At 46.4% G+C, this 12,478-nt stretch overlaps 1 protein-coding gene across 5 annotated transcripts in view; it reads left to right on the plus strand.

Annotated features, from left to right (window-relative positions):
• AUTS2 (activator of transcription and developmental regulator AUTS2) overlaps positions 1–12,116 on the plus strand; it is a 1,092,405-nt gene extending 1,080,289 nt beyond the window's left edge. For all 5 annotated transcript variants that reach the window (XM_051992004.1, XM_051992007.1, XM_051992006.1 and 2 more), the window contains 3 exons: positions 1,314–1,397; positions 4,797–5,019; positions 8,859–12,116. In XM_051992004.1, the coding sequence (XP_051847964.1) occupies positions 1,314–1,397; positions 4,797–5,019; positions 8,859–10,095 (1,544 nt within the window). In that variant the 3' untranslated portion in view covers positions 10,096–12,116. The remainder of the gene's footprint in view (positions 1–1,313; positions 1,398–4,796; positions 5,020–8,858) is intronic.
• Positions 12,117–12,478: the final 362 nt, after the last annotated feature.

Below are 12,478 nucleotides of genomic sequence, written 5' to 3' on the forward strand. Positions count from 1 at the left end.
AGCAGTAGCAACAGCTGGGGGCCATGATCTTTTAACATGGATCCTCCTTATGTTTCTAGGCATCTTACACATTACTCTCTCTTTATATTCTGGACACAACACTTGCAGATTCAAGATTTTATTTGGAATTGAAAACATGTCTCTAATCCCTGATCTCTCAGAATTCCCTTTAGATTGAGTTTTGTTCCTCACATATTTATTAGGGACTCTGGGTCAGGGGTCCGCAATAAAAACAGAATATTATACTCTCCATCCTCCAGGACTTGGTCTCTGGTAATCAGTCAACAAGCATTTATGAAGTGTTTACCAGGTACCAGTCACTGTGTTAAGGGCAAAAACAGTCCCTTCCCTCAAGGACCATGCATTCTGATGGGAGAAATACCATACAAATGAATTAGATACCTACAAGATGTTTGCAGACTAGATAATGAAAGGTAATCTGAAAGGGGAAGAAGGTGTGAACAGCCGGGATGCCCAGGAAAGATGCCTTATACAAAAGGTGAGGGCTTCAAGCTTCAATGGAGGTAGGGAGGGCAATCATAGTGGTCCAGGTATGAGGGACAGCTGACCCAAAGGTACCCCCTTTGGGGTTGGTGGGGGAAGGGCTAGGCCACTTTAGCTTGATTATAGAGTGCAAAGAAGTAAAGTGTAAGGGACTGGAAATAGAGGGAGAAGCCATGTTAAGAGAGCTTGAAATGGCCACCTAGGAGTTCGTATTTGGTCCTAGAGGTAATCCTGGGATGTCTTTGGCATTGATTTAGTTTCATAAATGCAGAGGATAGACAGTCATGTTGAAGGTACAAGTCCTGATGTATATTATCAGCCGTGGTCTCCCTGATGGAGGGAACGTGAGCCTTGAGGAAAGCTAGGAATTCTCGTAGGTAGAGGTGAGTATGGGAAGGCACCCCAAAGCCTGGACAAAGGCCCTGAGGGGAGGGAGAATCTCACACGCAGATGGCATTTTTCCCCAGAAGCCAAGATCCCGGACAAGAAGGTTCTTTAGCAGGGAAACATGGTGCCGGGCTGAGTTACTGATGGTAACTCCCACAGTTTGGGATGCTGCGGACTGGCCAAGGGGGTAGAATGGCTGCCTTCTCTAACAGAGGGGCCGAGCAGGAGGGGGACTGCGACCCGGTCTATAAGAAGCAGCTCCACAGTGTGATGATGGCACCGGGCCTCGGACCCGAGCTAGAATTGAACAAAGAAAACCTTTTAGGAGCCGTGGAGGAGAGCAGGTTGACGACGTCGGGATGTCCATCAGTATTCATCGCCCAGAACAGCCCCATAATCCTTCTTTTTAAAATTTGTTGCAGAGCCTTTCAACAGGCCGACTACATTCTCTGGGCTTGCAGCAGTGGGTGGCAATGCCTTCGGGGGACTTGGAAACCCGTCAGTTAGTGAGTACCTTCATCTTTCTGAATCTGCCTCCAGCCCCCCTTTCCCTTCCTCTTCTTCCCCCATTGGGCTGGGTGCCTGAAGTCCTCTGGGAGATTCTGACCTAACCTTGCTGTAGCTTCTACCTGTAACTGTAGGAAAGGAAAAGAAGTGACCACTGGAGACATAGATCCATCAGTCAATCTGCCAGCATTTATTAATCGCCCACTATGTTCCTGGCACTGTACTAGGAGCTGGAGATAGAGATAACAAAGACTGAAACAAGTACCAGTAATTATTCTGTAACACAAGACTAAAAGCTCTTGGGTGCCCAAGTACAATGAGTACATTGTTTTTCACCCGGGTAACGAGAGACAGGAATAGCAGTAGCTGGGATGATTAAAATTCCTCAGCCTCATTTTAGTGGAGGTTTTCAACATCTTTTCACCTCTTCCTGTCTCACTCAAAACTTACTCCAGCTAATTAGCGAGTCACGAGAATGGCTCTTGAAATTCACCTCTGGTTGCAGTAGGAATAAAAAAGAGAAAAGGGAGAAATATCGGGAGGAAGAAACCAGAACTCTAGAGTACAGAAAGCTGGCTGTATTCTGCAGTTGTTCCCATATCCTAAAGGAAGGCCGGCCTCCCGGAATATCTATTACCCAGAAGGGAAATCCATTTCACATTCTAGCAAAGTGTTTCTAGAATGGTTTGTCACTTAGGTATCCCCACAGGCTTTATTTAGTCGTCGGTGAACCAAACTGGGAAGCCTATTATTTCTCTCTTTATCACTGCCCCCAACTCAGTAGAAAGACTCGAAGCATAAAAGTAGAAAACGGGAAGAATTCTTTGAGCACAATTTGCAGGTGTAGCTGTTGTATCCTTATGCAAGTTTGAGACTTAGCAGACTCACCTGGTCAGGTGATTATGAACTTCCATAGAGAGAGGGAGAGAGAGGCTGTAGGAGTCTTTATCAGGTCAGCAACCAAGCATGGCCTCCTGAGCTTCCAGATTTACCTGTTGGAGTCGGCCAGTTGGCTGTTGGGCATCTGTAGTGAATCGAGCGCTAGATTGAAGGCAGGAAGACCTGAGCTCAAATTCCATCTCAGATACTCCCTAGCTGTGTGGCTGTGGGCAATTCACTTAATCCGGTTTGCCTGAAAAATGAGCTGGGGAAGGAAATGGCAAATCAGTCCAGTTTTGGTTTTTGTCAAGAAAAACCCAAATAGGATCACAAAGCGTCAACAGCTGAACAACTATATTGGCTATAGATCTTAAGTGAGCCATATAATTGTGGGGAGAGTAGCAGTAGTAGAAATCAAAAGGTCATAGCTTTAGAACTAGAATAGATTTTGGGTCAGGGATGTTCTGGAGCTAATTCTTAAGTTGCTAGCCTGTTAAATTTTCCTGTGTGCATTTACATTAGAAATGGGCAAGTACTGTACATTAGGGCTTGATTTATTCTTTTGTTGATTATCCAGTTTTAAGAAAGTAGCAGAGAATGTGTTAATAAGGAGATTCAAAGTGAGTCATTCATATTTCTCTATCTACCATCTATCCATCCCCCACTCCCCAAGAGCTGTTTGTTAAACATTTATTAGCATAGCTTTGCACTGGAGGGCCATTGAGTCTAACCATTATAGATGAGGAAATGGAGGTCTTAGGAAGTTAGGTTAAGTGAGTTGCCAAGGTTCAATTGATAATTCATAGGTCAGAGATTTAGAAGTTATGTCATGCAACCCCATGTCCACCCCCTGAATATTAAAGGATTTTAGGGATAAAAGAGAAGAAAAGCTGTTATTCCAATAGGGATTGATAGGAGTATTTGTCTGATTAGAAAGGTAACTTGACATAATTCTTAGAAAAGCTGGGCCTGGAGTCAGCACAGCCTGGGTTAGATTCGCAGTCAGGAAACGTTAACTGTGTGACCCTGAATAAGTTCCTTCACTCAGTAATGCTCTAGACCTGGGGTATCAAACTCACAAAAATCAATTTTGTCCTTGCCTATAGTAATCAAATGCCAAAAAAAAAAAAAAAAAATTTTATTCTTGTCTATAGCAATATTGACTTAGAAAACCACAAATTAACATTATCTATGGTGTATCATATTTTATTTTGTTAAACATTTCTCAGTTACATTTTAATCTGGTTTGATCTTTGATCTGGGTATGAGTTTATGGGTATGAGTTTGATACCTTCACTCTAAGCACTATCATTTCCATATTCTGTGACCTGGTTATTATGCCAAATATTATATCCTTTGATACTTAACCTAAAAAGATAATAAATAATCCACTAATAACTAGTTATAAATCACTCTAATCAGGCCATACATTGCAAAGAAGATTCCTGTCTGCACTGTGGAAAGGAATTTCTTTACCTGGCAGCTTCCAATTGAAATCACGAGTCTAAAGACAAAAATAAAAATTAAGAAGTAGACCTAAACAGTCCAAAAGAATTTTATTAAACATTTACCATGTGTCAGACACTGTGCCAAGGGCTTTTTACAAATACTACCTTCTTTTATATCTTCTCCTAATAAAACTATAAATAATAACTAATAATAAATTGCCCTAATTAGACCATACATTGCAGAAATGGTGCCTGTCTATACTGGTAGAAGGAATTGTCTCCCGTGATGGCTTCCTGAATGATTGAAATCCTGAGTTGACAAAATAAATTTTTTTTTAAAAGACTCAAGCAATCAATATGCATTTAGTAAGCATTTACTATGCTAAGTGCTTTTTAGAGATGTTATTTTTTTTTATACCTTCTAATAAAACTATAAATAATCATTTAATAACTAATCATAAATTACCCTAATAGTCTGTATATTGCAGAGAAGGTGTTTGTCTCTGCTGGTAGAAGGAATTGTCCTCCTTGGCAGCTTCCTAAATGACTGAAAAATGAATTAAAAAGAAAAAGTCAATGTGCATTTATTAAGCACTTACTGTATGCCAGACACCATGCTAAATGCCAGGGGCTCCCAATGTGTGCAGAAATAGGTTAAAGCCAGAGCGGATGGAAGGTGACTGGAGGATTTCTGAGCCTCCCCAGGAAACCGGGCGCCTCTGGATGCACTGCCTCGAATGTTTGCATGTGGCTACACCCGCTTGCTCTCGAGTCCCACGCGTTTTTTTGGCATAAGCAGCAGCCACAGAGGTGGCCGTCACCCGCCTCCCATCCCCCCTCTTTGGTTTCCCTTCTTCCATCTCCTTCCCTGCGTCCGGGAGGTTTAAGAAAGCTTTGAGCTGTGTCTCCAGGTCTCTAATGAATCTATTAATCTCCTTTCCTTTTCCAGCTCCCAATAATATGTATTCATTTTAACTCTGAATGCTGTTAAAAGTTGTACGGTAAGTACCTTCCTGGCCGTCGTTTCTGCAATCTCTTACACGGTCTTTGTTCTCCACTTCACCATTTCAGCACCCAACTCAATGTTCGGCCACAAGGATGGCCCCAGTGTGCAGACCTTTAGCAACCCTCACGAACCCTGGAACCGGCTCCACCGAACGCCTCCATCGTTCCCGACCCCTCCGCCCTGGCTGAAGCCGGGGGAGCTGGAGCGCAGCTCGTCCGCAGTAGCTCATGACAGAGATAGAGATGTAGATAAACGAGACTCATCCGTTAGTAAAGATGACAAAGAAAGGTACGGAAAGCGACCCATTCTCAGCACTTGTTGAGTCCAAAAATGGGAAGTTCTCTCTTTGGCCCACAGAGTGTGCACCGCAGCCCCCCGGCCCCTTCCACAAGCCCACCCCCTCTTCCCCAGCCTGGTGCCCTCGCCGTGGCAGCTTGGGTCAGGCTCCAGGAGAGGCCTCGCTCTCAGAGAGGGCCGCCGACCCCGGCCTTGTCCTAGCCTTGTCCCGGCCTTGTCCCAGCCTTGTCCCAGCGCGCCACACTGTGCGGTAGGAAGTAGACTTCTGAGTCCTCCAGTCAGGACCCCCGAGGCAGAGGCTCCTCCCCGGAAACTAGCTGCCCTTAGGAGTAGAGCTAGCCAAGCTTGGAGCCCGGGGCTCGCACACAGCATGAACCAACCCCATGTTTTCTTTCAAGTTGCACACGACTCATTTGATCATCCTCAGGTTCTCTCTCACGCTCTCTTTGTTTTTTTGAAAGCCGCATTTCCATTGCCTTGTTTATATATTTTTCAAATTCTGGGGCTCACAAATGAGGGATGGAAGAATTCTTGTGTGTGTGTGTGTGTGTGTGTGTGTACGCGCGCGAGCATGCACGCATGTTTCTGTATAATACTAATAATGATTGGTCAGTCAATTAGCATTTGACAAGCACCTACTGTGTGCCAGGTGCTATCCTGGCTACTTATGAACGCCAGGGAAAAAAGCAAAACTCCCTCTCCTCAAGGATCTTAAAAAAATAGTTTGGGCTTTTTAGTTTCATTGATTATATTGATGTAGAAATAAATTAAAATTGATTATATTAATTGATATGACATGATATGATTTTGAATTATTACATAATTGAAAATTGATTCAGTTGATATTAGAAAAGTAAAATATGAAAAATATCTTTTTCCCCTATTTTGGTCTGGTGTGTATCAAAACACCCTAGACAATTATCAGAATTTTCTCCGAAAATATTTTTTGAAGACATAATGAAGCCGTGGCCATGTAGATCTGCATATCAGGAAATAACCTGGAATCATTTTCCAAATTCTCAAATCTGGTTAGTCTAGAGCAGCGTGTTTTTAGTATATTTATCTCTTTGGTTTGACTTTTTATTTTTGCTGAGGCAATTGGGGTTAAGCTTTTCAAAGCTATAAATTTACTCACATTAAGGTCATGAAGACTGTGTGTGTGTGTGTGTGTGTGTGTGTGTGTGTGTGTGTGTGTGTGTGTGTTTTTCTATATAGCATGGGTGATAATCAGTTAATGAGCATTTAGTAAGCACTTACTGTATATAGTGAACGTTATGGAAAAAGACTCTTTATAAACTGTTCTGACAGCTAGCTGACCACTGAGGGGACAAATGGTAATAACCACACGAATAATGAGAATTGAGGTCTTTTTAAGAATTGCAGGACAGTTTACCTGTGTTATCTCACTTGGTTCTCACGATTCCTCTGTGAGATAGATACTGCTATTATTACTTCCACTTTACAGATGAGGAAACTGAGTCAGTGGCTCACCCGGGAGGACAGCTGCTCGGTGTCCGAGGCTGTCCGTCTGGGTTTTCCGCTCTTCCTGACTCCACATTCAGTGCTCTAGCTGCCTGGGTGGCCCCTAAGAGGCCCCCTGTCCCCCTTGCAGCTCCGTCCCCACCCCAGGAATGGCTGAGCCAGAGAGCCATGTCCAGAGTGGGCGGCCCTTCTCCATGGAAAAGGAAGTAGGATGTAACAGCGTGAAGGAAGGCGGGAGGGCCTCAGGCTTCCCTGCCAGGAGTGGGAGTCTTCTTGGACTGCAGTCAGTTAGCCCCCATTGAATGGGGGCTCCCCTCTCTGCTTTGTTTTTGTTTAAGGCATTTCTGCTTTCTCTCTTCTGCATCACACCTAGAGCTGGAAGGGAGCTTAGGCCATTTTGTCCATCCCGCTTATTTTACAGGTAGAGAAACTGAGGCTGAAACTGAGCCATGAATCTACAAGGGTGCATAAAACCAGGAAGGCAGCCTGGGAGGGGGCCCAGGGCTCAGGAGACGTTGAGTCTTGGCCCCCCTCAGTGACTTCCTAGCGATGTGGCCACGAGCAAACTCCTCCCCTCCGCCCCAGGCCTCGGCGGCTCATTGGTAAAGTGAAGGGGTTGGACCAGATCACCCTTAAGTCCCTTCCAGCTCTAAATCTGTAATCCTGTGAACCAAGACTTGAACCCCAGCGCTCCTTCACTCCGCCATGCTGTTTGCTTTTTCCTTGTCAGTTCTCATCATCATCATTATTATTATCAGTAATAATAATAATGACAGCCGCTACATGTTAACCTTGCTATTCAGTGCTTGCAAAGGCCTTTCCTACCTAATCCCCCCACCCTCACGACAGCCCTCGGACGTGGGTATCCAAAGAATGGCTAAGTCCGTTTTACTCACAAGTAAGCTGAGGCCTAGAAAGGGGAAGTCATTGATTCAGAGCCAGCCAGAGCTGCGTCTCGAACCTGTGTCCCCCAGTTCCAAAGCCCAGCCTTTGGAGTAGATCTTTGCCTTCATGACAAAATTTGGGCTTTTTCTTGTCTTTAAAGCTTGAGGCCCCTTCCAAGCATCCCTGCCTGTAGCCTTGGCCTTGGGCCATGACCTTCTCTAGCCAGTTCCTTCCATATTTAGGTTGTGTTTCCAAGCTAAAGCTCATCTTCCTCTTCCTTATCCTGAGTACTCCAGGTTGGCATCTGTTCTTACCCTAGTTTGTCCTGGAGACAAAAATGAGCCAGCCTTGCCCTCAGGAAGCTTACATTCTCTCCCCTCCTTTGCCTTGTACGTTTTTTAGTCTCCTCTTCCAGTCTTTCTTCCTGGCACAGAATGGTCTCTTGATACTAGAATGTTGTTCTTTCTCTCTTACTTCTGGGATTGCCCAAATCTCCCCAATTCATCTACAGTGTGCAATGTTTTCTCTCTCTCTTACTTGATTGGGATTACCCCAAATCTCCCTGATTCATCCACAGCGTGCAATGTTCTCTCTCTCTTACTTGACTGGGATTACCCCAAATCTCCCTGATTCATCCACAGTTTACAGTATGCTCTCTCTCTTACTTGATTGAGATTACCCAAATCTCCCTGATTCATCCACAATATACAATGTTCTCTCTCTCTTACTTACTGGGATTAACCAAAATCTCCCCGATTCATCCACAATATACAATGTTCCTCTCTCTTACTTGATTGGGATTACCCAAATCTCCCCGATTCATCCACATTTTGCAATGTTCTATCTCTCTTGTCTGGGATTACCCCAAATCTCCCTGATTCATCCACATTTTGCAATGTTCTATTTTTCTTGTCTGGGATTACCCCAAATCTCCCTGATTCATCCACAGTTTGCAGTGAGCTCTTCTTCCAAACCTGTGATATTTACTCAGTCTTGGTACAGTGTAATTTCCAAGACGGGAAGGACCTTAGTCCAACTTCCTTTTACAGATTAACTTGCCCAGACTTAGGATTCGAATCAGGACCTGATTCCAAGGCCGCACTCCTCCGTGCTGCTCGACGCTAGGTCCCCGGTAGAAAGCAGAGGCCGCCTCCTTTTCCAGGAGCTTCTCTTTGCGATGAGCGGTTGCTCCTGGGAGCTGGCCGTCCCCGGTTGACGTCCCTGGCTCTTCCCTCTGTACGAGTGACCAGCTCCCCCACGGTCGCCCCTTCTCCTCCAGGCTCCCCTGTCCCATCGGGGCCTCTTGTCACCCGGCAGACTGTTAGGCCCCGAGTCTCAGGAGGGCCTTCTTCCTTGTGGCGCCGCGCCCCGCCCCTCACCTCCATTTCATCGGCAGCTCCGCTCCCGGTGGTCCCCGAGGAGGCTGACCCCTTTTCTCTCTCTCCCTGTTTCCTCTCCCCCAGGGAGGGCCTTGAGAAGCGACACTCCAGCCACCCTTCACCAGCACCCGTCCTCCCAGTGAACTCCCTGGGGCACCCCCGCGGCTCCGCTGAGCAGATGAGGAGTCATTTGAACGCCGAGGTTCGCGAGAAAGACAAACCCAAAGAGAGAGAGAGGGAACACTCCGAATCCCGGAAAGACCCCAGCGCCGAGGAGCACCCGGGGAAGGACGGCCACCTCCCCGAGAAGGAGCCCCACGGGCACGACGGCAGAGCCGTGGCCGACGAGTCCAAGCAGATGTCCAGGGTCCCGTCCCCGTACGCCCGGCCCCCCGCGGTGGAGAGCGCCCGGCCCAACAGCACCTCGAGCCGAGAGGCCGAGAGGGAGAACCCCAAGAAGGGCGGCGCCGAGGTCAAGGTGAAGGAGGAGCGCAAGGAAGACCACGACGTGCCTCCGGAGGGACCTGCGGCGCACCGGCCCTCCGAGCCGCCGCCGCCCCCCGTCTCCACGACGTCCGGCGTGCACGCGGGACCCTTGGCCTCCATGCCCATGACCGTGGGAGTGACCGGCATCCACCCCATGAACAGCATCAGCGGCCTGGACCGGACTCGAATGATGACTCCGTTCATGGGCATCAGCCCCATCCCGGGAGGAGAGCGGTTCCCCTACCCTTCTTTCCACTGGGACCCGATCCGGGATCCGCTGAGGGACCCCTACCGAGAACTGGACATCCACCGGCGTGACCCCCTGGGCAGGGACTTCCTGCTGAGGAACGACCCCCTCCACCGCCTGTCCACGCCGCGCTTGTATGAGGCCGACCGGTCGTTCAGGGACAGGGAGCCCCACGACTACAACCACCACCACCACCACCACCACCACCCCTTGTCCGTGGACCCCCGCCGGGAGCACGAGAGGGGTGCCCACCTGGATGAACGGGAGCGGTTGCACATGCTCCGGGAGGACTACGAGCACGCCCGCCTGCACTCGGTGCACCCCACCGCCCTGGACGGCCACCTCCCCCACCCCGGCCTGATCACCCCGGGCCTGCCCAGCATGCACTACCCCCGCATCAGCCCCACCGCCGGACACCAGAACGGACTCCTTAACAAGACCCCTCCCACGGCAGCGCTGAGTGCCCCGCCCCCGCTCATTTCCACGCTGGGGGGCCGCCCAGTCTCCCCGCGGAGGACTACCCCTCTGTCAGCAGAGATGAGGGAGCGCCCTCCTTCCCACACTCTTAAGGATATCGAAGCTCGGTAAGGAGCGACGCCGACCTGGCGCCAGAGAGAAGCCGCCCGCGAGCCAACGGAACTCCTGCCTCCTCAGCGCGCACCGCGGGGCGGCGAGACCCCGGCCCTCCGTCCCCCTGTACAGATGTATAGACTGAAGTGCAAAGATTTCGAAATGTTTTTGTATATTCTATGTTGAAATTTTCCAGATCTTTAGCCAAGTTCTATGTTTTTGTGTCTCCTCTATTTTGTTTCTCGTACACAAAACTTTTTTGATTTGAACCAAAAGAAAACAGTTGGAGATGACTATAACAAACAGACAGAATTTTTTTTGGGGGGTGGGGCGGGGCGGGGGACAAAAAACCGAACCTTTTGGAAAAAGTCAGCAGAACCCACCGTACAAAGCTATTTCAGAACAGAAGGGAAGGCCGTGTACATATTCATGTAAAAAAGAAGGCTTTGTAGGCTAACGGTTCATATATGCAAAAGGGTGTGATAAAAGCTTTACTTTGTACAAATGTAAATAGATAAAATTAAGTCACATAATACATTAATACTTCTTAAAATGTGCTATTTGCAAACTTAATATTGATGAACACGGTCGGCTTCCGCCCTGTTCCCATATATTATAGACAGCTAAACCCCTTCAACTATGCAATGAATGTTAGGGCTTTTAACAGAAGCCTTTCTAACTCAAAGGAGCCTTTTCAAATCCATTTACAACATACTTAAGGTCATATTTTCCCTGAACGAGCTCTTAATGTGATATGACTTGTTTTCCTTGTTTCATTTTTTTTTTTTTAAACAGAGAAACATCTTTCTTAACAAGTTAGACCCCAGGCTCTGGAGCCGTTCACCTGAAGTCATTGTTTGTGGGCGTTCGAGAAAGTACCGTCTCCCGCGTTGGGACACGGGGCAGCCGCCGACAGAGGGGATGGGATTTTCAGATGCCAGAATCTGGTGACAAACGTACTCTTGTCTCAGTCAAATATTAGGAAGAAGTCCCAAGATCTTGTAGTTCTACAAACATACCTCCTCTTGTTGAGAACCATGCTTTTTTTTTTTTTTTTAATTCCCCTTCCCCCCCCCCCCCCGAGTGTATCATTTTCCCCTCAGTGCATTTTTCTTTTAAATAAGGCATTTAAGAACACCCAAACAAATCCTGAAAGAAAGCTAATCGTTTTCTAAGATGATGGATATGTTTTTACTGTGTTTGATAGTTAATGAATTGAAGATGCAAATTTCTCATTGTGGTTCATTGTATTTCAGTTGGTAATAAAGTCTGGGAAGAACCTAACAGGTCAGCCTTGTTGTATATACAGACACCAAGAAGGCAACACAGGCTGGGTGAAAATATTTGTTTTAAGGTTTGCATCCATCTTCTGTCTCTTCATAACACTTTTTATAATACATTAAGCTTCTTGTCCACATATTTGGAGAGAATATGACTTTACTATCAGAGAAAATACAATATATCTTGTCTACTGGACTGTAAAATATATGTATGAAATAAAATTAGTTCCATTGGTCTTCTAGCGTATTAAAGTGCTATCTGAAGTTGTTATCCTGTTTTTGCAAAAAAAAAAAAAAAAACAAAAAACAAAAAACAAAAAAAAAAAAAACAAAAAACAAAAAGCAAATTAAAAAAAGAAGGAAAAAAAGAAAAGAGAAAAAAAGTCTTAAGTACAGACAGTTGTTTCTAATGAGCAGAGAGATCTATTTTAGTAGTAAACTGAAGGTTTAGTTGTGAGCTTCAGGTTTGTGAATTCCAGATGTTGTGCAGTGTTTTTTTTTTTTAAAGAACAACAGCAACAGGAAAAAAAAAAAACCCGACGAATATGTACACTGGAACTGTAGTGGTAGTTTTCAGTATTGTAAAGAGATTGTTCTATACCAACATTTTTGCTGTTTATCCTGTATGTAATAAAGTCCTTTCTAGACCCTATGTGAAAAAGAAAAAATGAAGCGGCAGGTTCTTCAGCATGTTTCTCATCAGCGGAGACTTCTTGTGTAATGTAAAGTGTGCCATGTTATTAAAAAATGTGAACTAAACGCCCCCCCGCTGATTTTTTGTGTACAACGGCCATCTTTACTCTAGGGGAAGAAGCCGTGCTTTTGTCGAGACTGGGCTGTTGAAAAGAAATACTCAGAGCCACACCTGAGAAGGAGGAGGGTGACTCACTGAACCTAATCATCCTAGCACTGATTAAGGGCACGCTATTTAGTGGAGAGCCCCTGAAAGGCCATGCTTCCATTACAGAGCCAGTTGGGGAGGGGGTGGGTTTAAGTGGCTGACATTAAATATACAGCACAGGAAGAGGTGGGGTCAGACCCGGGCAGGTGAATCTCCTTTCAAGAATCCAACTGCTCAGCCCCGGTTTAGCGCTGTCTGTGTTGTTGACTTTCCCACTGAA

The sequence above is a fragment of the Antechinus flavipes genome, chromosome 4, assembly GCF_016432865.1.
Source record: "Antechinus flavipes isolate AdamAnt ecotype Samford, QLD, Australia chromosome 4, AdamAnt_v2, whole genome shotgun sequence".
NCBI lineage: Eukaryota > Metazoa > Chordata > Mammalia > Dasyuromorphia > Dasyuridae > Antechinus > Antechinus flavipes.